At 49.2% G+C, this 23,923-nt stretch overlaps 1 protein-coding gene across 1 annotated transcript in view; it reads right to left on the bottom strand.

Moving 5' to 3' along the window:
• Positions 1 to 23,923, bottom strand: part of RPH3AL (rabphilin 3A like (without C2 domains)) — a 134,446-nt gene that overhangs the window by 24,845 nt on the left and 85,678 nt on the right. The window contains 1 exon segment of the mRNA XM_015534833.2: positions 1,131 to 1,305. Coding sequence (XP_015390319.2) covers positions 1,131 to 1,305 — 175 coding nt within the window.

Below are 23,923 nucleotides of genomic sequence, written 5' to 3' on the forward strand. Positions count from 1 at the left end.
ACTGGCCCGGGGCCTTGGCGTGAAGGATGTGCTGCCTCGTGCTCTGGGAGCCTGGAGGCTTGTGACCCAGTCTTCGGAGGGACACCAAGCTCACATGGGGGCCTCCACATGGTGTGGCCTGGCCGCAGCGCAAAGGCAGTTAATAAGCCGTGCCAACGGCAAGCGTGTGGGCCACTGGCCGCCTCGCCCACGTAATTAAAAGGCCATCTGTGTCTGCGTGGCTGAGGAATGGGGGCTCTGCCCTTCCCAGGGGTGTGTGTGTGTGCACGTGTGCGTGTGAACATGTGTGCCGTGCGGATGCTGAGCAGACAGGGCGGGGAGGGCCCTCGGGGCCTCCCCTCCCCAACCCCTCAAAGCAACATTCTGTTTCCGGGTTGCAACTCCTCCCTGGGCCAGAGGGGCACAGAGGTACCCTGACAGGGCCCAGAGCACAAGACCCTGCCTTTTGGTCCCAGCTCTGCCATATAGCAGCTCAGGAAGTCCATCCTTCCCTCTGGGCCTCAGGCTACACGTCTATCAAATAGGGCTACTAAATGGCTGCCCGGACTGCCTCTGCAACTTTGAAACAAAATCACGAACGTAGAAGTGCTGTGTGAGCCATGGAGGGCCACCTACCGCAGCAGGTGCCATTATCACCAGTGGGGCCGAGCACCCCTTCTGATGCTGGCCACGGCAGCGCGGCCTCCACAAATACCAAAGTGCTCTGGGCGCAAAGTCATTTTGCTCATTAGGACCAAGGACGTCCCGGGACGCCCTTCCCGGGATGCGAGACGGGTCCGAGAAGAGAGGGTACAGGCCAGCTTCGGAAAGACACATTTCGATACTTTGCCAAAAACCCCAACGGCTGTCACATTTCCGCAAAGATCCGAGGGCTCGTGGCATCCCCACCCCCAAACTGGTGCCTGTTTGGGAATCAGCCTCTGGCGGACCCTCCCCCTGCAAGCCGTCACTGTGCTAAGGTGCCCACGTGGGTGCAGGCGGGGGAGCTGGAGGCACTCGGGGACAGAGCACCAGCATGAGCCACGCGGAGGGTGTGGCAGACGCTGGCCTGGTGCCTGTGGCACTGGCGGCTGGCTGACAGCTGGACTGTGACAGCTGCTCTCCTGGGAGAGGGAGCGAGGGGGACTTACCTCTCCCTCGGGCCCACGTGTAGACGCGGCTCGTCTCGGTGCTTCTGGGCTTTTGCTCGGTGGGCTCCATGGGCAACGGTCGGAAGTGGGGGTCATCGGCCCGGCCGGGGGTCTTCAGTGGCAGGATGTACTTAGGGAGCCCTCGGTAGAACCAGGCCCCTGACCTCTTCCAGACCTGGCAGGGGTGATATTTGCTTAGAGCGAGGGACACAGAGCAGCTCCCTGCACCATGCTCCCGCATGGGCCCGCCTGCCTCTCCTGTTGCAAAGTTGGAAAGTGCTCAGCCTGGTGGGCATCTAGAGGGTGCTCAAGGGGTGCCACCTGCCTCCCTGTCACCTGCCCCTTCCCTTGAGGCTCTGGGGCAGAGCAAGCGACAAGAGGCTAGAAGACATGGGGGGCGGGGGGCTGGGTGACAGCACAGTACTGGACCCAGAGCTTCCCAGGGATGAGTCTAGCTCTGTGAAGGCTCAGGGAGGGCCCAGGCCCCAGAGAGCCCCAGATTAGAATTCAGAGCAGCAACTGAGATTCCTGAACCCTTAATGCCTACTTCACAAAACACCAAGCGCTCTATAACCTCTTTGCCATTGAAGGAAATACTTTCAGGGTATTTAGTAAGAGGAGTGGGAGAGTGTGAAGGATGTGACCTTCTTAGAGAAGAGCGAGCCTTAGCGGTTCAGAGCAGACGGCCCTGGGTTTGAACCCTGGATCCGTCATCCCTCAGCTGTGAGATTTGGACACGTCAACCTTCCAGATCCCCAGTTTCATCACCAGTAGGTGGAATGCAGGAACAGCATCCATCTCACGGAGCAGCCATGAGGACTAGACTCTCAAACGAATGTTAAGGCTCCGCTGGCCAGTGTACGGCGGGGCACAGTCACTCAACAGACCTGATGCGCACAACCATCATTGTCACCGCCCCCCTCCCCCTCATCTGACAAACGTGGAAGCTTTACAACCAGTGGACCAAGTTCCCTACTCAAAAAAGAGAATCAGAAGGCCAGGATGGCTCAGTTGGAAGAGGATGCGACTCTTGATCTCAGGGTCTTGAGTTCGAGCCCCACGTTGGGTGTAGAGATTGATTAAATAAATAAATAAATAAATAAATAAATAAATAAATAAATAAAATGTAAAACAATATACATAGAATCTCAAGGTTTGTCCCTGACCTTCTGAGGCAGAATCTGCACTTCATCAATAAAATCAGAAGGCCAGAGTCTGCCCTGATTCTCTCTAGGACAGATTTTCCTAATCCTCAAACTTCCTCTGTATATTAGTTCTGTGGGATATTGACATGGCCGAACCAAAAAAATAAAATAAAATAAGGTTTCTGATCATGTACACTTGGGAAGCACTAGGTTAAACCAGGCATCACTGCAGGACTTCTCAGAGCCTTTAATACACCGATGTACTCAGGATTCTTCAACAGGGCCAAAGAATGTGGAGTACTTTCTGCTTCGGATCTACTCAGCAGGTTTTCCCAGAGAAGCTCAACCCTACTAATTGATCTGCATAGACTCAGCACTTAACTGCAACAGTTACATCACTCAACTATCGTATGTCATCTCTCCATGCTTCAAAGTGCCAGGCATGGGGGGACTGAGTCCGAACCCTGTCCCTGGCTTGAATCACTCCCCCTCCCTCCCAGCTACCCTATGCAGAAGGGCCTGCTTTTGAGTGGCTCTTTAATAACATAGCACCCATCTGGTGGGATGAATGCCTCATGGATCCTTCTTTTAAAAACCCTTTCTGATCCTTTCACGGAGCCTCCTACAATAAATATTTATGTGAATTGGTAGCAGGTACACGTGGTCAAAAATCCATTGGGTGCGAAATTAAAGTCTCCTCCCCATTTCCAAAGGCATCTATCTGGGGATATAGTTCTTTGAGGAGTTTTGCTATTATCCCCACTTTCCAGATGGGAAAATTGAGGCTCCGACAACTTAAGCAACTTGCCCAAGGCTAGTCCACCGTTCTATTGGCCTCAGACACTGAAGGCCTCAGGGTCTCATCCCCACAGTTTACGGATGCAAAGGGGATGCTCAGGAAATGTGGCCGAGTGCTGAATAAACCCTCAGCAGGTCAGACATCATCATGGACTCTGCAGAGCTGCTGCATGGTTCCTGAGAACAGACGCCCAAGCCCAAGAGGCCATGGGAGGGCTGGCGAGGGGCTCATTCGGCCTCCCTGTGCTAAGTGAAGCCTGTGCACCCCACTGGTGCCGGCTTTGCCTGCCCTTCCCTGAGCACACCAGCCTCCTGCCTCCCAACACGGACTGGGCCTCAGGGGGACCAAATGAAGCAAGCCCTCAAGAGCCATCTGTATACCCTGCCATATACACAATTTTTTTTTTGAACGATCATATACATGCAACCCCATGTTTGCGCCACCCCACCCCCCGTCACTCAACTATAGATCATGGCAACTGTCCACCGTCACTTTTTAATGGCTTCATAGTTTGGATTTATTAAACTTAATCAAACCAGCCTTCCACTGATAGGCATTTATTTTATTATTATTAGTTTTTGATGTTTATGTATTTTTGAGAGAGAGAGAGAAACAGAGCATGAGCGGGGGAGGGGCAGGGAGAGAGGGAGACACAGAACCCGAAGCAGGCCCCAGGCTCTGAGCTGTCAGCACAGAGCCCGATGCGGGGCTCGAACTCACGAACTGCAAGATCATGACCTGAGCTGAAGTCGGACGCTCCACCGACTGAGCCTCCCAGGCGCTCCCACTGATAGACATTTAAATGGTTTCCGGATTTTCACTCTTGTGAGCAGTGCCACAACCATCACCTCTGCACCCACGTCAGACAGATGTCGTTTACTGCCTTAGAAAATACTCTGAGGAGTGGATCTGCTGGGCCAAGGGATGTGTATACATTTACACGATGGTACATATCGTCAGACCACCCTCCAGGAAGAAAAGTTGAGTCTGAAGTGGGGTGCTAAGTGTCTTCAGGGTGGGAACCCTGCACTGTACCTCCTGCTGGGATCTAGGGTCTGGTCTAGGGACCCAGCTCGGGAGCAGTTCCCATGGGGTGTGGGGGAGGTGCTTGTCAGGACCTGGGGCCACCAGTTAGGTGCCACAGGAGGGAAGACGGGGACCTCACTGTCACCCCTGGGGCACACCGTCACAGGTGGAGAACACACCCCTTCAGGTGCCCTGTTTGAAGGGGAGTGGAGAGGACAACACTGTGGGTGGTTCACTGTTGTGTGGCTCTCAGTGGGAGAGACCCAGAAACACTACAGAGATGCGTTCGGGACTTTCACAGGGCCAGACCCATTCCTAATCCTCATGGGGCCTCATCTTGGAGGAGCTGGGCCTATGGTTCTGGCCTCTGCGTGTGCATGCTCCTTTCTCTCCTTTTTTGTTTTAAATGAAAACAAATTTTAATTGTGGAAGATATCCATAACATAAAATTTACCATCTTAGCCGTTTTTTTTTTTAACTACTTTTTAAGTTTATTTATTCACTCTGAGACAGAGAGCACAAGTGGGGGAGGGGCAGAGAGAACACTTTACCGATCAGAGAGAATCCCAAGCAGGCTCTGCACTATCAGCGCAAAGCCCAATGCGGGGCTCGAACTCACAAACGGTGACATCGTGACCCGAGTTGAAGTCAGAGGCTTAACAGACAGAGCCACCCAGGCGCCCCACATCTTAGCCATTTCTAAGTGTATAGTTCAGTAGTGTTAAGTGCGTGCACGTTGTGTAGCCAATCTCCAGAACTTTGTTTATCTCGTAAAATAGAAACTCTGCACCCATGAAACAGCAACTCCCATTCCCCTGTCTCCCCAGCCGCTGACAGCCACCATTCTACTTCCCGAGAATTTGATTACTCTGGGTACTTCATACGAATGGAATAGTATTGATCTTTTTGTAACTGGCTTCTTTCGCTTCACATAATAGCCTCAGGTTCATTTCTGTTGCTACATGTGTCAGAACCTCCTTCCTTTTTGAGGCTGAACAGTATTCTATCGTCGGTACGTACTGCCTCTTATCTAGTCGTTCATCCCCTGCTGGCCACTTCGGTTGTGTCTACCTTATGGCTGGGCCTTTCGTTGGTAGAGACCATGAGGCTCTACCATCCAGGAGGGAGGGCCGGGGCACTTGGCTCACCATTGTGTCTTCAAGTTCCTAACACGTGCCTGACACATAGTAGGTGCTCAATAAACACTGGCTGACTGGCTGGATTGGCAGCTATGGGTAGTTTGCTGGAAAGTGTCCCAATCCATAGAGTTGTCACCTTCCTGCAGAAGTGGCCTGAGGGTTTCACCCAAGTTCTTGTAATTAATCGAGTGGATTTACTGTTTCAGATTAAAAGAGGGATCAAGCAAAGGAGCCTAGAAGGGCGTGCCCGGTGCAGAGCAAGCTCCAGCGAACCTCCCCTACCTAACCTCCCAGCCCCTCCTCAGGCACCAGTGAGATTGAAAGCCCCGGCTGCCCCTGACTCCCCCGGAACATCATGGCCAGAGGGCCCCAGGCCCTCAGCCTCACCTCCTGCCGCAAGGATCCACCTCCGCCCTTACCCCAGGCTTAAACAAATACCGATCAGTAAAGTGCTTTTGGGAAATAGGATAAACAGCCCAAGATCCAAAGTATGAGTCTGAAATGCACAAACATGCAAAGTTTTTTGGTATTCAATCATTTTTGACCTATAAATCCCCCCATTAATTTCTTATAATTCACCCTGATATTTATGCTCAGCAGGGCAATGACCCCACGGGACTGCCAGGCCTGCAGCATCTCCCTGGGGTCCAGTGGGTCCACTGTCACGGGGCCTGGGGTCTGTCTGCTTCTCTCATGTTGGTCCTGCAACCCAGGCGGCAGGCTTGATGTTGCCGCAGTGGACAGAGGTCGGAAGACCAGGAAGTCCGGTGATCCTCCAGACCGAGGAGCTGCCGTTCCTGAGGCCCCACGGGGGTGGGGTGGGGACCAGAGCACACAGGTGCCTTGCCCAATGTGGAGGGCACACCTGGGCAGGGATGCATGAAACACACTATTTTGGAAAATGCCTTCCACATGGGAGAGCAGGACCGCCGAGGCGAGGAATGAGGGATCCCAGCTGGGCTGACTTCTGAGCTGCCCCCCTCCTCCCCTCCATGCCAATCCATGCACATCCTCAGACCTTCTCTCGCCTCGGTGCCTGCCCCCACTCTGCAAAATGCACCCCAGTAGCTTTTAATCGTGCGATTCTGCTCTGTGCATCCAGGCCCGACGCCCCCTGCCTGGCCCAACACCCTCCCCAAGAACGGCAGCGGGAAAAGCCCTCCACAAATTGGAAAACCTTCACTTTCTAGAGAAGCTGTGGGATTCTGCAAAGCCCCACTCTGTTCCCCATGTGTGGTTTGCCGTGATAAGGCCAGCAAAGCAGCCAGCCTTGAAAATGCCATTAAATAAGAAAAGGCCCACATGGCCGCCGTGGCCCTTGCAGGGGTGGCCAGCGGCATTCAATCCTCCCCGTGGCACTGCTTTGTGCTCTGCTTCGAGGTTTTCATTAGGATTGCAGCTCACGGCCGACCCGACTGCAGATACTGATGGATATTAGCCAAGCTGTTCCCAGGGAATTTTAATTACCACGATAACAATCGCTAATCACTGCCATTTCCTAAATGGCTGTGGCTGGACAAGGTAGTGACTGCCAGGCCCTTCTGGAAAGAGGAGGATCCTAGGGAGGCCACTGGGGAGGATGCAAAGGGACGCCTTCCAAGACCTCTGTCCCTGCCCCTTGCTCCACCCCGTCCGCGTGTTACCGCCTCTCCCTGTCTCCCAAGCAACTCCGGAGTGTACCTGCATGAATGCAAGTGAGGCGTCCACACCCGGATTGGAGCAGGGATACAGTCTGTGGCACGTGCTGTGCCTTCCACCTGAGGTGTCTTTCATCCTTGTCTCCCACCAGGCAGTGACACTGCCCATAGGAAGCTTTCTGTGCCACCTCGTGCAGAACCAGAGCCCCTCTGCTGTGCTCCTGGAGGCCATTTGGACCTGCTGCCCCGGCATCTTACCCGGTCAGGAAGCTGTGAGCCCAAGGGCAAGGCTGTGCCCGAGCCACCCCCGCGAGCCATCGCCGCCTTCCCAGGCCCAGTGGGGAGCCTTCGCGCAGCAAGAACGTTGCTGGCTGACAGAGTGAATGAACAGACGAAGAAGGCAAAGCAAAGGAATCATTCTCAGGGGACAGAACTCGGACTCTGTCTTCAGGGAGACTGTGTTCTGTCTGCTTAACAAGCTGGCCCAACCTTGAAAAGCCACAGGAAATGGACTGTTATAGAGATGTCTTCTTGCTAACACTTTGGCCATTTTGTTTTTATTTATTTGTTTTCTTAAAAGTTTATTTACTTATTTTGGGAGAGAGAGGGGGAGAGAGAGAGTAAGCAGGGGAGGGGCAGAGAGAGAGGGAGAGAGAGAAACCCAAGCAGGCTGTGCACTGTCAGCACAGAGACTGACATGGGACTTGATCTCACGAACCGTGAGCTCATGACCAAAGTCGGATGCTTAGCCAACCGAGCCACCCAGGCGCCCCCACTTTGGCCCTTTTAAAAAGGGTCTCTTAAAGGGCCAACCCACCTGGCAGGCCACACAGCCTTCCCTAACCCGTTCCCCGAACACACACACATGCACACTCACAGAGTGGCCTCCCAGAGCTCCATCATCAAAGCCAAATTGCACAGCATGGCCAACAAGACCCCAGAACTCTGCCAGCTCCTGCCTCCCTCACCAGCCTCCTCTCTTGTCTCCTCCCACCCCAGGCTCAGGATCCGCCCGACACAGCCACGCTCAACTCCCCGACCACACAAAGCTGTCTCTTGCTTCCAGGCCTTTGTACATGCTGTTCCTTCTTCCCTCCCTAGGCTAGGACAAAGAAATGCAACCTTTAGGAAATTACTTTCATCCAGGGGCTTCTACAGAACCACGCGCATCTCCCACTGCACGGCACACACTGTGAAGATTGCCTATTTACATGTCTGTTTCCTGCACCAGATCTGGCCTCCATTATTCCCACGCCCAAATTAATGGCCAAAGATGTGTCTTCTGGTGCCTCATGCTGGGTTCAGAGATTACTTAAAAAATGAAAAACCAAACATAAAATCGTTTTTTAAGTTTATTTTTTAACATTTAAAAAAAATTTCATTTATTTATTTTGAGAGAGAGAGAGCGTGTGCGCTCGAGCAGGGGAGGGACGGTGGGGGGGTGGGGGGAGAGAATCCCAAGTAGGCTCCACACCATCATCATGGAGCCTGATGTGGGGCTCAATCTCATGAACTGTAAGATCGTGACCTGAGCCAAAATCAAGAGTCGGATGCTTAACCGACTGAACCACCTGGGCGTCCCCCCAAAAGTAAAATCTTAAACCTCCATTCAATCCTAAGTCCACATTACCAATCACCTCCTTACGTAACTCTCACTCACCAAGCCAATATTCTTCTGCCTAAATCACCCAGGGAAAGCCCCTATGCCCCAGTGCTTGCCTAAATTACTTAAACTAGCCAATCCTCAGATATTTACCCTGCTCTGCCTTGTCTTTCCCATAGAAACCCCAATAAAGGCCTGGCCTCGGCTTTTCCTTCACTCCTTTCTGCCCCCTGACCACATGTGACCCTGTGTGGCATGGCATGCCCCTCTGTCTCAGAACTGTAGGCAATATATTGTTCTTTAATGGCATTCACTCTCCATGTTGCCACTTAGTCACTTTTAGAAATTAAGAAGTGGCACAAGTCACAGAGCATGGGAAAATCAATTATGGCTAAAGAACATCTTTTTTTTTTTTTTTTTTTTAAGAGAGATAGAGGCAGAAGGAGAGGGAGAGGGAATCTTAAGCAGGCTCCATGGTCAGTGCAGAGCCTGATGCAGGGTTTGATCCCACAACCCAGGGATCGTGACCTGAGCCAAAATCAAGAGTTGGACACTTAGCTGACTGAGCTACCCAGGCACCCCTAAAAAACAATCTCAATGTACAATTCTGGCAATCTAGTCAGTAAAGGTATAATCTAGAAAAGGAAGGAGGTGAGAGCAGGCGAGGGAAGAACAAGGGCATTCGTGCCCACAGCTCACACGAAAGGTGGATGGAAGAAGGAAGAGGCAAATATTACATACAGTTACAAATTCCGTCAAACTCCAACACATTTTCAGTTGCAAATAATAAAAGTATCAAAAATTAGGAGTGGGGGGAATCAGAGTGGCCCAGGTTAGCCAGCTCATCACCCTTCAGAGCTTGCAGTCAATAGACAGTGCCCGAAGTTCTCACCTGGTGGAAGTCGAGGCAGTGGTGAGCATGTGAACTACAACAGGAGGTCTGTACAGGGTGGGCTGGGTGAGGGAGAGGCTGGGCAGGTGGCTGCCCTTCTCCAGGGTAAGCTCTTCAGAATGAGTGAATTTTTCTTTCAACTAACTACATGTATCACTTTGATTAAGATCAAAGGATAACAGATTGGTAACTGGATGTCAACGTTATTCAAGTCCTGGGCTGCATGACAGGCAGGTGGATACATGCAGAGTCGGGCAATCTATGGCTGGTATATTGACCCTGGATGTGACTTAAGAGAGAAAAACTGGTAGCTCAGGAAAGGAAAAGAAAGCAGTAATTAAAAATTCTGTAGTAGGGGCGCCTGGGTGGCTCAGTCGGTTGAGCGTCTGGCTTCGGCTCAGGTCATGATCTCACAGTTTGTGGGTTCGAGCCCCGCATCGGGCTCTGTGCTGACAGCTTAGAGCCTGGAGCCTGCTTTGGATTCTGCGTCTCCCTCTCTCTCTGCTCCTCCCCTGCTCATGCTCTGTCTCTCTGTCCTTCAAAACTAAATAAAAACATTAAAAAAAAATTTTTTTTAAATTCTGTAGTAGAGCAAGATAGGAAAAGAACCAAGTTATGGTTAGCTTAAAAACACCTGCACAAGTTCATAATACTGAGATTTCTGTTCCTGAAGAAAGCCATGCTGCCCCTTGGATGTCAGTGTACCCACCTAACGTCCAAGAGTCAGAATTTTGACAATGGGAGAAACTTGGACAGTTTTTCAAAGGGAACCAGGGCTTCCAAGCATAAAGGCCGGCAGAGCTGGGTCCCCCAGAAAACAGGAAGTGCCTGGGGCCTCCTGCTGCTGGAGGGAGGCTGCCCTCAAATACTGCTGGGCAGTACCCTTGACCAGGTTTCCGTGGTGACCAGCTGAGTATGAAAAGCCCTAATTACAGCCAAGGGCGACGAGCTGATACTGAGCAAGGCAAGTTGACATGAGATGTGCTAATGTAACGAACACAGTCGTTTTTTAGTTCTAGTTCATGCCAGAAATGCTGCTGCTCAAACCAGATCGGGACCATCCTGTCTGGAAGTTGTGGCTAACAGCTTGATTACCTGCTGCCCTACTCAAGGAGAAAGGAGACTCAGCATTTATCCTGTGTGTGGGACTGTGGCATGGATTTGACCGTGTGTGTTTGTTCATCGCGAGCAGTGAGTGAGGGCAGGAAGCAAGTCACAGGGCCTGTTCCCACATGGAGGCAGCCCAGGAAGGCTGTCAGCCTTAATGCTTAGAACGGCAATCTCTGTTTGCCTCAGTAATCAGGAGAATGGCCTCAGTTCTCATCTAGAAAAAGGTACTGTGGACCACATCAGCAAAAAAATATGAACGATGAATCCAGTCGTCTTAAAATATTGCCCGAAAGTAGAGTGCACTTGATCAACAGATGGATTAAAATAAAAAACTCCTGAAGGGGTGGGGCAGCTGGGTGGCTCAGTCGGTTAAGCGTCCGACTTATGCTCAGGTCACGATCTCCTGGTCTCGGAGTTCAAGCCCGCATGGGGCTCTCTGCCTGCTTCAGATCCTCTGTCTCCCTGCCCCCCCCCCCCCGCCCCCGCCCCCCCCCTCCCCACCCCTCCCTACTTGCACTCTCTCTCTCTCTCAAAAATAAATAAACATTAAAAAAAAAAAAAAAAAGCTCCTGAATGGGGAACCCGTGGTACCAAAAATTAAGTTATCAATGAAATAAAGACAGAAGTTAGTCTAAATAACCAGTGTAAATAGGAAATGATGCTTAAAATGTAGATATAAAATACTTAGTTAACGAAAATAATCTGACCCCAAATTCCAGATTGTCTCAACAAAAGCAAAAAGTGAGTGGGGGCGGGACGGGGCGGGGGCGGGAAGCTTTGGGCTCCTCATTCTCAGTGGCCAGGGCAGTTAATGGACACTATTTCTACTGTAGTGTAAGCAATTGGACAAATATTGCGTTAAATATTTTAAAAAGTTATATATGCATTTACACACTTATCTGTCCATTTAAGACAACCAGCAGAATTAAAACTACAGGAAAAGTTTATCCTACCAAAATACATGATTTTCTGAGTATTCTTTTTCTTTCTCTTCTTCCTTCCTCCCTCCCTCCCTCACTCCCTGTCTCTCTCTTTCTTGTTTTGTTTCGCAAATTTAAATATTCTCCTTGGAACGAACGAACGCCTGGGTGGCTCGGTCAGTTAAGCAGCCTATGCTTGACTTCGGCTCGGGTCATGATCTCACGGTTTGTGAGTTCGAGCCCCACATCGAGTTCCGTGCTGGCAGTGTAGGGCCTTCTTGGGATTCTCTCTCTCTCTCTCTCTCTCTCTCTCTCTCTCTCTCAATAAATAAACTTAAAAAAAAGGGAAAGAGAAATTTCTCCTTGTTCTTGTCGTTTTTTCTTTAGAGCAGCCATCTTTGCTCCTGGCTTGTTTCCCCTACCTCAGAAAGAAGAAGCTTACAACCAGCCTCTGAAGAGGAAGTGAGTAGATATTAATTCACTTAAATAACATTTCTTCAGTACCTCTACTTGTTAAGACTGAGGGAAGGAAAGAAAAGATCAAATGATTTTGCAAATGAGTGGCCCGTGGCAGAAATCCCCACCAGGCTGAGGTCCTCGGCTCCGTTTTTTTCTAGCACCAGAGACTGTGTTCCCACTCTGCCTTCGAGAGCTATTCTGTATGGCTTCCCTATATCCACCTCCCCATCCCCCGCCGCCCCCCAGCACCTGGGGAGAAACCTTCAGTCTGCGGTATGGAGGTAAGTAAGCAATCCTGAGCCCACAAAGGGCTCTGAGAGGCTCCCCTCCTGCCCTGGGCTCTCCACTTACCCTCCTAACCAAGGTGTTAGCAGAAAGCTAAGGGGGACCTCTTCCAGAGTATTTTTGCATGTTTCCATTTTAAAATACTTTAAAACCTCCAGACGGGGGAGAGAGAGAGAGAGAGAGAGACAGAGAGAGAGAGAGAGAGACAGAGAGAGAGAGAGAGAGACAGAGAGAGAGAGAGAGAGAGAGAGAGACTCTGTGTGTGTGTGTATGTTGGTGAGCCAGGGAGAAAGTCCCCCCTCGCCCCCATCCTCTAGGCCCCAGCTCCTCCTGCCTGGAAAGCCTCCTGCTTCCGGGTTCTGCTGAAGGCCGGCTGGCTCCCCACACTGGGGCCGGGCCGGGCCTGCCCTACCCCGGAGATGGGCTGGAAATTAAGCCCCAGCGAAGACAGAGCACCCACCTGACCCTTCCTCCGACCCCACCGCAGGCAGCTCCTCCCTGGGCCCAGGGAGCCCTTGCGGATTTTCTTTTTCATTTCAAGTGGGTTTTGAGCAACCAGGTCAGTCGGGGAGGAGAGCAATTGCCAGCACGGTAGAATGGAAAAAAGGCAGCGAGAAGAAATATTCTGAGGGTGCTATCTGTTTTCTTGACAGATAATTTAAACACCTTGGCTGGATTATTTCAGAACCAAAGGAAATGCTTTGGCTTCCATTAACCCCTGGCGAGGGGCTCGCTCCCGTGAGGCTTCCGCACAATTACCGGGGAGCGGCGTCTGCCAGCTTCAGAGAGACGTGGCTCCCGACAGTGGTGCTCTATGGCTGCGGGGCTGTGTGCCTCACCCCTTCCTCACGGCCTAAGCTCAGGCCTGGGTGCCCCCCTCCCCCATTACCTGTGATGTGGAGAGGCCCCTGCACGCCAGTGAGAATAGGGACCCCTGTCTTCCCTCTCCCTTGGGTCCCACAGGCCATCTTCTCCCTGTATTCCAAACGGTCTTGCGAGTTCAACAAATCCATGTAGGCTAATGATGCTTGTACTATTGTCCTTAATTAGTTGATTTGCCAACATTGCATGCAGGCCTCCTCTTACACTTCATTTGCATGCAGCATGAAATCCCTCTGAATCCCAAATATTTAACTATCTTCCCTGTTCCAAGACAGATTTGAGAGGGCAAACGTGTTACGGTGGTGTTTGGCTGTGTCCCTGCCTCTGTCCCCAGATGGAGTGGGCCACACATAGGGAATGAATAGAGCTGGAATCAGAAAATTGGACAGGCCAATTATACCCAGCCAGGTCTTTTCAGAGGACCTTTGTGATTCTGATTCAATTCCCAGAACAACAAACATGCCTATGTGTAAACACAGTCTCAGAAACATATTCCAAATCCAACGTGAAATCGTTTCTGGGCTGACTGCGACCTGGCAGGGCTCATGGGCCTTGCAGGAACGCTTTCCTGGGTTATGGATTTGATTATTGCTTCACTTCCAATTGGTCTTGTTCCTTCTTGGGGAAAACCTGTAATTCTGAGGTTCTGTTGCCTTGTCTGTCTTCCAGATTCACCAATGTTTCTCTTATTGTTTTCAGCTCTCCCTGCCCCCCTTTCCCCCGGCATTCTGGGAGATTCCTGAAGTTTCTGTTCCTACCACTGATTCAAGCTTTTCTGGGTCTGATTTTAGTGATCCCTTGTTATCTCTAAGGTGTGTGCCTGTGAAATCTAACATGTATACGAAAGTACATGACAACAAAGTACATTTCAAAGAACCATAGTTGGGGCACCTGGGTGGCTCAGTCGGTTAAGCATCCAACTCTTGATTTCAGCTCAGGTCATGATCTCATGGTTGTGGGATCGAGTCCCACGTAGGGCTCCAAGCTGGGTGTGGAACCTGCTTAACATTCTCTCACTTCCTCTGGCCTTTTGCCCTGCTTGCATGTGTGCTCTCTCTCTCTCTCTCTCTGTCTTTCTCTAAAACAAACCAAAACAAAAAAACAAACCGAACCATAGAACCATAGTTAAGTAAACACCTGTGAACTCATGAAGAAATGAAATATTACCCAATCTGAGAAGCCTCTATAAACCCTTCCTGTCTTCCAGAGGTCACCATTGGGAATCTTGTGTTAAATAATCCCTTCCTTTTCTATTAAAAACAAAACAAAACAAAACAAAACAAAACAAAACAAAACAAAACAAAACAAAACAAAAAAACTTATGTGTGCATTTCCAAAAAGTAAATATTTACTATTACCTGTTTTTGAACATCATATTTTTGAATCACTGTATATTCTTTGGTGACTTTCTTTTTTCCTCTTTGATCACTGTGTTTTTAAAAATATTTTTTTGCAATCGCCATCAAAATAACACCAGCATTCTTCACAGAGCTAAAACAAACAATCCTAAAATTTGTATGGAACCAGAAAAGACCCCAAATAGCTAAAGCAATCCTGAAAAAGAAAACCAAAGCAGGAGTCATCACAATCCCAGTCTTCAAGCTATACTACAAAGCTGTAATCATCAAGACAGTATGGTACTGGCACAAGAACAGACACTCAGATCAATGGAACAGAATAGACAACCCAGAAATGGACCCACAAATGTATGGCCAACTGATCTTTGACAAAGCAGGAAAGAATATCCAATGGAATACAGACAGTCTCTTCAGCAAGTGGTGCTGGGAAAACTGGACAGTGACATGCAGGAGAATGAACCTGGACCACTTCCTTACACCATACACAAAAATAAACTCAAAATGGATGAAAGACCTAAATTTAAGACAGGAAGCCATCAAAATCCTCAAGGAGAAAGCAGGCAAAAACCTCTCTGATCTTGGCCACAGCAACTTCTTACTCAACAAGTCTCCGGAGGCGAGGGAAACAAAAGCAAAAATGAACTACTAGGACCTCATCAAAATAAAAAGCTTCTGCACATCAAAGGAAACAATCAGCAAAACTGTAAGGTAACCGATAGAATGGGAGAAGATATATGCAAACGACATATCAGATAAAGGGTTAGTATCCAAAATCTATAAAGAACTTATCAAAGTCAACACCCAAAAAACAAATAATCCAGTGAAGAAATGGGCAAAAGACATGAATAGACACTTCTACAAAGAAGACATCCAGATGGCCAACTGACACATGAAAACATGCTCAACATCACTCATCATCAGGGAAATACAAATCAAAACCACAATGAGATACCACCTCACACCTGTCAGAATGGCTCACATTAACAACTCAGGTAACAACAGATGTTGGCAAGGATGCGGAGAAAGAGGATCTCTTTTGCACTGCTGGTGGGAATGCAAACTGGGGCAGCCACTCTGGAAAACAGTATGGAGGTGCCTCAAAAATTTAAAAATCGAACTACCCTACGACCCAGCAATTGCACTACTTAGGTATTTATCCAAGGTATACAGGTGTGTTGTTTCGAAGGGGCACATGCACCCCAATGTTTATAGTGGCACTATCAACAATAGCCAAAGTATGGAAAGAGTCCAAATATCCATTGATGGATGAATGGATAAAGAAGATGTGGTATACACACACACACACACACACACACACACACACACACACACAAGATGTGGTATACACACACACACACACACACACACACACACACACACACAAGGGAGTATTACTCGGCAATCAAAAAGAAGCAAATCTTGCCATTTGCAACTACGTGGATGGAACTAGAGGGTATTATGCTAAGCGAAATTAGCCAGTCAGAGAAAGACAAATATCATATGACTTCACTCATATGAGGACTTTAAGAGACAAAACAGATGAACAGAAGGGAAGGGAAGCAAAAATAATATAAAAACAGGGAGGGGGACAAAGCATAAGAGATTCATAAATATGGAAAACAAACTGAGGATTACTGGAGGGGTTGTGGGAGGGGGATGAGCTAAATGGGTAAGGGGCATTAAGGAATCTACTCCTGAAATCATTGTTGCACTATATGCTAACTAACTTGGATGTAAATTAAAAAATTAAAAAATTTAACGTTCATTTATTTTTGAGAGTGGGGAGGGACACAGAGAGAGGGAGACACAGAATCCAAATCAGGCTCCAGGCTCTAAGCATCAGCACAGAGCCCGACATGGGGCTCAAACTCATGAACTGTGAGATCATAACCTGAGCCAGACACTTAACCGACTGAGCCACCCAGGAGCCTTGCTCATTGTGTTTTTAATTCACCCTTTGATGACTTTAGGTATAGTTCTTTTTTTCGCTGCTATATATTATTCCACAGCCATGATTTACCTATCCATTGTACCATGAAAGACCATTTGGGTTGTCCCCAGGTTTTTTTGCCATTACAAAATGTGCTGCTATAGGCACTCTTGGCCATGTCTCCTGGGGAGCCTTGTGAGAGTTTCTCCAGGTCGTATGGCTAGGAGTAGGGTGTGAGGTCGAGCATCGTGCACAGGAGATGACACTCATGAGGTGCCAGGTGCAGCATGGAAATGAACCAGCCAGGACTCCTACTGAAGGGGCTGCTCTGATTTAGTTTGTAGATAGGGAGCGTCAGGACCTGACCCATGACATGACATGACCTTAAGTTGATGCAGGTTTAAGAGTCAAGGGGACAACCAGGTGCTGGGACCCCAAGCCAGGTTCAGAGCTACAAACTGTTATTAGAAAATGGTCAGGGCCAGGAGGGCTTTGTTGTGGGTACGTGGGCCCAGTCTGGGATGTAATGACTTACAAAGTCAAAGCAAGAAGAAGGGGGTCAGGGAGCCAGGAGTCCCCCAGAGCATGGGGGATGACTACGTTGGCAACGAAGGGGAGGGAGGCTGAGGGCCACCCCTATTCATCCATCCTGTCTTCCTCCAGCCCTCGAGCTGTCCTGGATTAGGAAGGAGTGAGGGCCTATTCTGGAGAACAGTGGTCACAGGTTTGGTAGAAAATTGGGAGCGGGAAGCTGGTCTAGTGGCAAGGTTCAGACAGCCCAGGTTCAAATCCCAGCTCTTCATGCCCTTGCTGTGTCACCTTAGACTTGTTACTTAAGGTCCTGGAGCTTCCATTTGGGTGGAAAATGGAGACACAGAGCCCTGCGCCTGGCCCAGAGGAGGAGCCCAACAAAACAAGTTGTTTTCTGGTTCCTTTTTTTTTTTTTTTTTTTTTTTTATAAGAGGGATTTTCTGGCACTGTAATAGGTCACGTGTCTTGAGTTATTTCCTTAGGAGAGGAGATGGGTGTGTTTTTCCAGGGCTGGGCACCACCTAGGAGTTTAATAAATATTTCCTGAAGGATGGAGTCACACTCTACTCCCTAGTCTCCATCCGCAAGACAGCTGGCTAGGGGGAAGGGCACAACTGTGCCAGCCAATGTCACTTGGCATCTGGAAAATGGGCAGGAAAATCCGATTATCCAAATTTTTATTCAAATTAATGCAGGAAACTGACCAAATTGTATGCTTTCTCCCTAGCTCACCTCCCTGGGACACATAGAGGAGGGTATCATAGCAGGAAAAACCAGGTCACAGAGGGGACCCATATGGGAGGAGGGGTGGGGTGAGCTGGGCTGTGGTGTCATGACACTGTTATACCAACACATCCACAGGGACAGTGAAGCGGTTCTGCACCTCGTCATACTCAAAATTGGTCACACAGATCACAGAGTCCCTAACCCCTCAGACTACTGAGCACCCTGGGGTGGCTGAGTAAGTGGGGGGGGGGGGGAACACCCAGTGGTGTAACAGAGCCAAACACTAGAAGCTGTGGGCCACGTTCCTGGTAGGGCTTCACATCAGGCCACGTCAACCCATCTCCCTAGTCTCTACGGCCAAAGAGCCTCCTGCCCCCCGCCTCAGGGGAACCCAGGACCTTGAACGTGGAAGGTGGGGAATCTCATCGGCTCTATGCCGCTCTGTGAACACGACAGCACAGCGTGTCGCCATCCTGGACAGCCCCTCTCCGAGAGGGCCGCCGGCCTCTCTGCTGTACCCTTTCTACTTCATCTTCTCAAGAGGTCCACCCTGGCCAGTCGCCACTGGCCACATTTTAAACTGTGGTAAAATGTGCGTAATGTAAAACTCACCTTTCCACCCATTTTTAGCTGAACAGTCCAGGACCATCCAGAACATTCACATTATTGTGCGACTGCTACACCATCCGCCAGAACTCTTCCATCTTCCCAAACTGAAACTGTGTGCCCGTTAATGAACAATCCCTCATCCCCCCACCTCCAGCCCCTGGCAACCATCATTCTACTTTCTATGAATCTGACTATTCTAGGGACCCCGTGTAAGTGGAATCCTATAATGTTTGTCCTTTCGTGTCTAGCTTATTATTTAGCGTCACGTCCTCGAGGTTCTTCCATGTTGTAGCGTGTGACAGAATTTCCATCCCCCCCCCCCCCGCCCTTTAAAGTAGGCTTCACGCCCAGCATGGAGCCCAACGCGGTACTGAAACTCATGACCCTGAGATAAGGACCCGAGCTGAGATCAAGAGTCAGATGCTCAACCGACAGAGCCACCCAGGCGCCCCATCCATTTCTTTTTAAGACTGGATAATATGAATAACAATCAGAAAGTACAACATATCGTTTATCCATTCATCCAACAGTAGACGCTTGGGTTGCTTCCACCTTTAGGCTGATGTGAGTAATGCCACAAGGAACACTGATGTGCGAGGTCTGCTTGAATCCCTGCTTCCAATTCTTTAGGGGATATACCCAGAAGTAGAACTGGTAGGTCATTAATTTGTGGAGCTCCCACCAAGCTGTCTTCCAGAGTGGCTGCACGATTGTACGTTCCCCCAGCAGTGCGCAAGGTTCGAATCCCTCTATCTCCTCACCAACACTTATTACTTTCTGCTTTTTAAATATCAGCCATCCTGACTAGCATGTGATGTGGGGACTGGTCTACTTTTAACCCTGTAGCCTCCCTCCCCACCCTGCACCCAACACTCCTGATCCCTCTGCCCTGTTCTACTCTCTTCCCCATTCAGAATCTGACATCCTATATGATTTGCTTATTGATCAGTTTGATCATGTTTATTGTCTGTTCCCTCTCTCCTCTTCCTGCCCCTGCTAGAACGTAAACTCAAGGTAGAGGTATTTGGCTTTTTGTTCAGTGCTATTTGCCAAGGACCTAAAACAGTGCCTGGCACATAGTAAATACTCAATGACCACTGAATGAATGAATGAATGAATGAATGAGTGAACGAACGAATGAACAGCAAGTAGAGCTGTTAGAAGTTTTAGAGGCAGACACACCTGGCTCCATCAATTACCACCTGGTGTCTCTGGGCAAGTGACTTCCTTTCCCTAAGCCTCAGTTTCCCCATCTGTCACATAAGGGCAAAAATGAGTACTGCACTGGGCTCCTGAGAGGATGATGATTAATATTCCCTGTCTGGTCCACAGTAGGTGCTCGGTTAACATCCACTGCTCAACGCCAGGCTGGACTCCTGTGGAGTGCATGGGCAGGACCACTGGCCCAGTGGACTGGAGCGCAGTGGTGAGGAAGTCCTCTCGGACTGGGCAGCGTCTCGGAGAGGAAAGTTCTTTCTCCGGTGCGCAGATACAGGCGCAGATAGGCACCCCAAATAAGTGGCAGGAAAGTGAGCGGGAGACTACTCTGCCAGCCCCCACAGGAGGAAGGCGTGCTGGAGGGCCCCACGATCCCACTCCCCCTGCCACTTCCACATGCGTGGGAGGCCAGGAGCCTACGCTGATGGTCCGCTTGGCAGAGCCACGGAGTGTGGGAGGTGACCAACACACTGAGGAAGTAGGACCACCCGGGTCCCCCAGGGACGCTGTGACAGCAGCCCAGAGCCAGACACAGATGATGGGGCGCTCAGGCAGCTGCCCGCCCGCCTGCTCCGGTGCCAGCCACCCACTCCTGAGCGCACTCGTGGGCCTCCAGAAGGGCCCTCTGGCAAAGCTGTTTGCAGCAAAAATCAAAACTGTAAGTAACAGCAGGAGCAGGAGAGGACCAGCGTGGGGAGGCAGATGGCAGCCTGCAGTGAGCACAGGCTGCCCGCCTGGAAGGCAGGTGCCGCGAGGCCTCCGGGCTAGGCTGGCGAGGCTGCTTCCTGTTGGTGCTGGCTTGCAGCGAAGGGGCCCCTGCTTCTCCTGGCCTCCTGTAGGTCTGTGCCAAGGTGGACCCTTCCCAGGGGCCCCACTGGGTCATACTGGTCACCCTCCAGGTTAGGCAATTTGGAGATGAGTTAAAGACCATCACGTGAAGCTACTTTCCTACTTCAAAAATTGCTCTTTTCAGTCAATCATCAAATGGGAGGGAGGGGCCAAGAGATGAGAATACAGACCCAGCATCGATGGGCATCAATGTGGGACCCCAGCCAGGGCCAGCTGTGAGGAGACGTCAGGGAAATCAAAAGCCCCCTGCTGGGGAAAGGGTCTCAAGTGGTCTGAACAAGGAACCGGCTTTCCTTTTTTTGCAAATGTCTCTTTCAATCAGCAAACGTTTCCTGAGCACCTTTTATATGCAAAGCACTGCAGGAAACACAGTAAGTGTTGGTGCAGCCCCGGACTCCGCTGAGTTATAATCAGGATGCGGCATGAAACTGGGAAGGCAAAGTGAACGCTCTAATTGTATTAATCAGCTTTCAATTGCTTACAAATTGGTCTTCTCCCCTTTCTAGCTCAGCCCCCTCAGAGAACGCCTGCGTCCTCAAAGAAGCCTTCTTATTCCAAAGGTACAGCCTCTACAAAGAGGCTCGAGGAATGGTTTCTGGAATCCTGGGGAATTTAGATTCTAATTAACTTTTCTACAGATTACAGTAGAACTTTGAGTGAGTCACTCTTTCTTTAAATGAATTGGGATTAAAGGCTAAACAAGCAGTGAAATAGTTTCCGGCTTGCAACATCATGTGCTGAGAAGCCCCCATGCAGCCCCTCCTGACCTTGCACTAACACAGTCATGAAAGCACGTGAAGAAAGGGCACAAGGACACCAGCACAGGAGGGATCTGACAGTCAGCCTACAGGTGGTTGGTCTCCCCTCCGACAACAGAGTGGGCCAGATAGAAAGTGTGCGTCCCTGGGCCACCAGGGCCTTTCTTGCCTGGTAGGGATCAGGGGGCAGGGTGCAAAGCCCCCTGGGCAGCCTTCCTGGTGTGGCATGTCTGTGGGTTTCTAGCGCTGCACAGGAGCACATCACTCCCCCAGCCCTGCCTTTATACATGGGAGACAGGCTCCCAGAAGAGAACCAGGTGTGAGTGGGAAGGAGCTGCCATGGTGAATTGCATCTGGAAAGGTGCGTTTCCCTGAGGAAGGCTCAGCAGTGGGAGCAGGGACAGGCAGAAAGAACCAAACCAGGCCTGTAGATGTCTCCACCCTTCCTGGTCCCGATGGCCGCAAGGCTGGGTCCCAGGAGCGCCATGGTGCGTCCTCCGTGGAGCAAGATCCCAGACCCAGGAAAGGGGTTATGAGCAGTGTGCATGCTGCCTGGGGTAAATCCTAGTCTGCAGAGCTCACAGCACCTGAAGGTGGATGTTGCCCATTCGTACGCACAAAGACAAACACAGGAAACCACCAGAGTCATACAAATAACAACAACAACAATAAAAAACCCCAAAAAACCAGGATCGGTGATGTGGAAGGAAAGCTTTAAGATTCTTCAGAATGGAGGAGTTGGAAATGATTTGGTAGAAGATCATGAATACAGAAGACAGGATGGAAATGCACCCTTCAAATCAGAAGTGCCCCCAAGAAGAAACCAGAAGAGCTGGGAACAAAGCAATCAGCAAACACATAACTGAAACCCTTTCTGGAACGGAAGACCCAAATATGCCTCTTCTAGAAAAATAATCAATGAAAATGACCTAAGCATATCCAGACAAAAATGTTAATTTCCAAATACATGCATATACACACCACCGGGTTATTTAAAGAAGAATAAAATGAGCCAAGTCTGGCTTCAGACTTCTCCCCCATGTCTCTGAGCTTGCCTTGAAAACTGTCTGTTGTGCATCGGATCCTGTCATCCCGCCTTCTCTTTTTCTCAGTTTTGCCTTCACGGGCTCCTCGGGCTTGTAGCCTAAGCTGTCTCCCCGAGTCCCCGAAACTGTCTTCTGGCTCACGATGTCCTTCCTGGAGTTCTGTGGTGGTGCCTGATGTGCTATTTCACCAGTCCACCCAGCTCTTTCATCCCCCTTTGTTTATATCTTGAACACATGTCAGAGGCTATTAATTTGCCCACAAGGAAATCGGGAAAGTGACTGCAGACGGTGGCTGCTCACAGAGGGAACGGGAACGGTGTGGGGCGGGGAGTCCGGGGAGCAAATGCTTCCATGGCAGCAAGTTGAAAAAAGGCTAATTGGGTAAGGGCTGTAGTTTTGTGTGGTCACAAAAACATCACATTCACGACAGCTGGCACAGTAGAAATAGGGACTCAGTGCTCCAGGCTGTTGGGAGTTTTAACCAGGGATCAAAAATTTAAAAACAATCAGTAAGAACCAAAAAATAAGGAAACATACGTGGCTGTTAATGGGAATGACGAGGTTCATTGTTCTAAAAAATTACTGAAGTAGAGCACAATTGAGTTTTAAAATTTATTAATAACATTTTTCATTTTTAGAAATGAAAATGGTTCCGTGGTTCTTTTTCAAATTTGCTGATTCTTTTTTCAAAGGTCCTATTTGTTCAATTTGGTTTCTGATCTTTCTCTTATCTCTTCTACTTAACTAATGAAAAAAACCCCCATATTTATATCTCTTTTAGCTTCTCTATTATCTCTAGTTCCCTGGACACCAACCCTAGTTGTCACCTTTGCTGACCCTCCCTCATGGTGATTCTTTTCATATGCGGTTGGCAGACAACAGGGCAAACTCACATGTGAATTTCCCATGTGAATGGGAAAGAGTATGATCAGTCCTATTACCAGTGAAGTTGTCTCTATGGTATAAAGGCAAGAGCTATTATTGGATAACAAAAGATTCCGAAAGCATACCATCCACGGGCCCATATTTAAGATGACCTAAAATTACACACAAGCTAATTATGATATAAATCAAAAGTAGTAATTCAAAAGTGTATAAGAGGGAATATAAATGCTGGTGTTTATTCTTCTCTTCCAAGAATCCATTCTGAGAATATAATTAAAAAAAAAACCTTTTTAACATTTATTTATTTTTTGAGAGACAGAGACAGAGTGTGAGCAGGGGAGGGACAGAGACAGAGGGGAGTCACAGGATCTGCAGCAGGCCAGGCTCTAAGCTGTCACCACAGATCTCGACGTGAGGCTCGAACTCACAAACTGCGAGATCATGACCTGAGTTGAAGTCGGATGCTTAACCAACTAAGCCACCCAGGTGCCCCACCTGAGGATATAATTTTAAATGTAGGCAAAGAGTTATGCACAGATATTCTGTGGTTAGTAAGAAGGAAAAAAAGGAAATAACTTAGACATCCTAAATTAGAAGTAGCCATATGACAGAATGTTTATAAGGAGTTATCGATTATGCTGAAAACGACTTACTATACGTTAATTTTGAAATGTAGGTTAGTAATATAAAGAAAAAAGATCAGAAGAAAACATGTCAAAATGTTAGCAGTGATTGTTTCTGGATGACAAGATTATGGATTTGCAGGTGTATGTATTTCTTTGTGCTTTTTGAGAACACTGTAAATGTCAATGATCCATATTGATTTCATAATCAGAAAAGAGTAAAATGTATGTAACGTTTAAAAAAAATGGAAACTTCGGGGCACCTGGGTGGTTCATTTGGTTAAGCATCCGACTCTTGCTTTCGGCTCGGGTCATGAGCTTGCAGTTTGTGGGTTCGAGCCCCGCGTTGGGCTCTGTGCTGAC

Source organism: Panthera tigris, chromosome E1, assembly GCF_018350195.1.
Source record: "Panthera tigris isolate Pti1 chromosome E1, P.tigris_Pti1_mat1.1, whole genome shotgun sequence".
Lineage (NCBI taxonomy): Eukaryota > Metazoa > Chordata > Mammalia > Carnivora > Felidae > Panthera > Panthera tigris.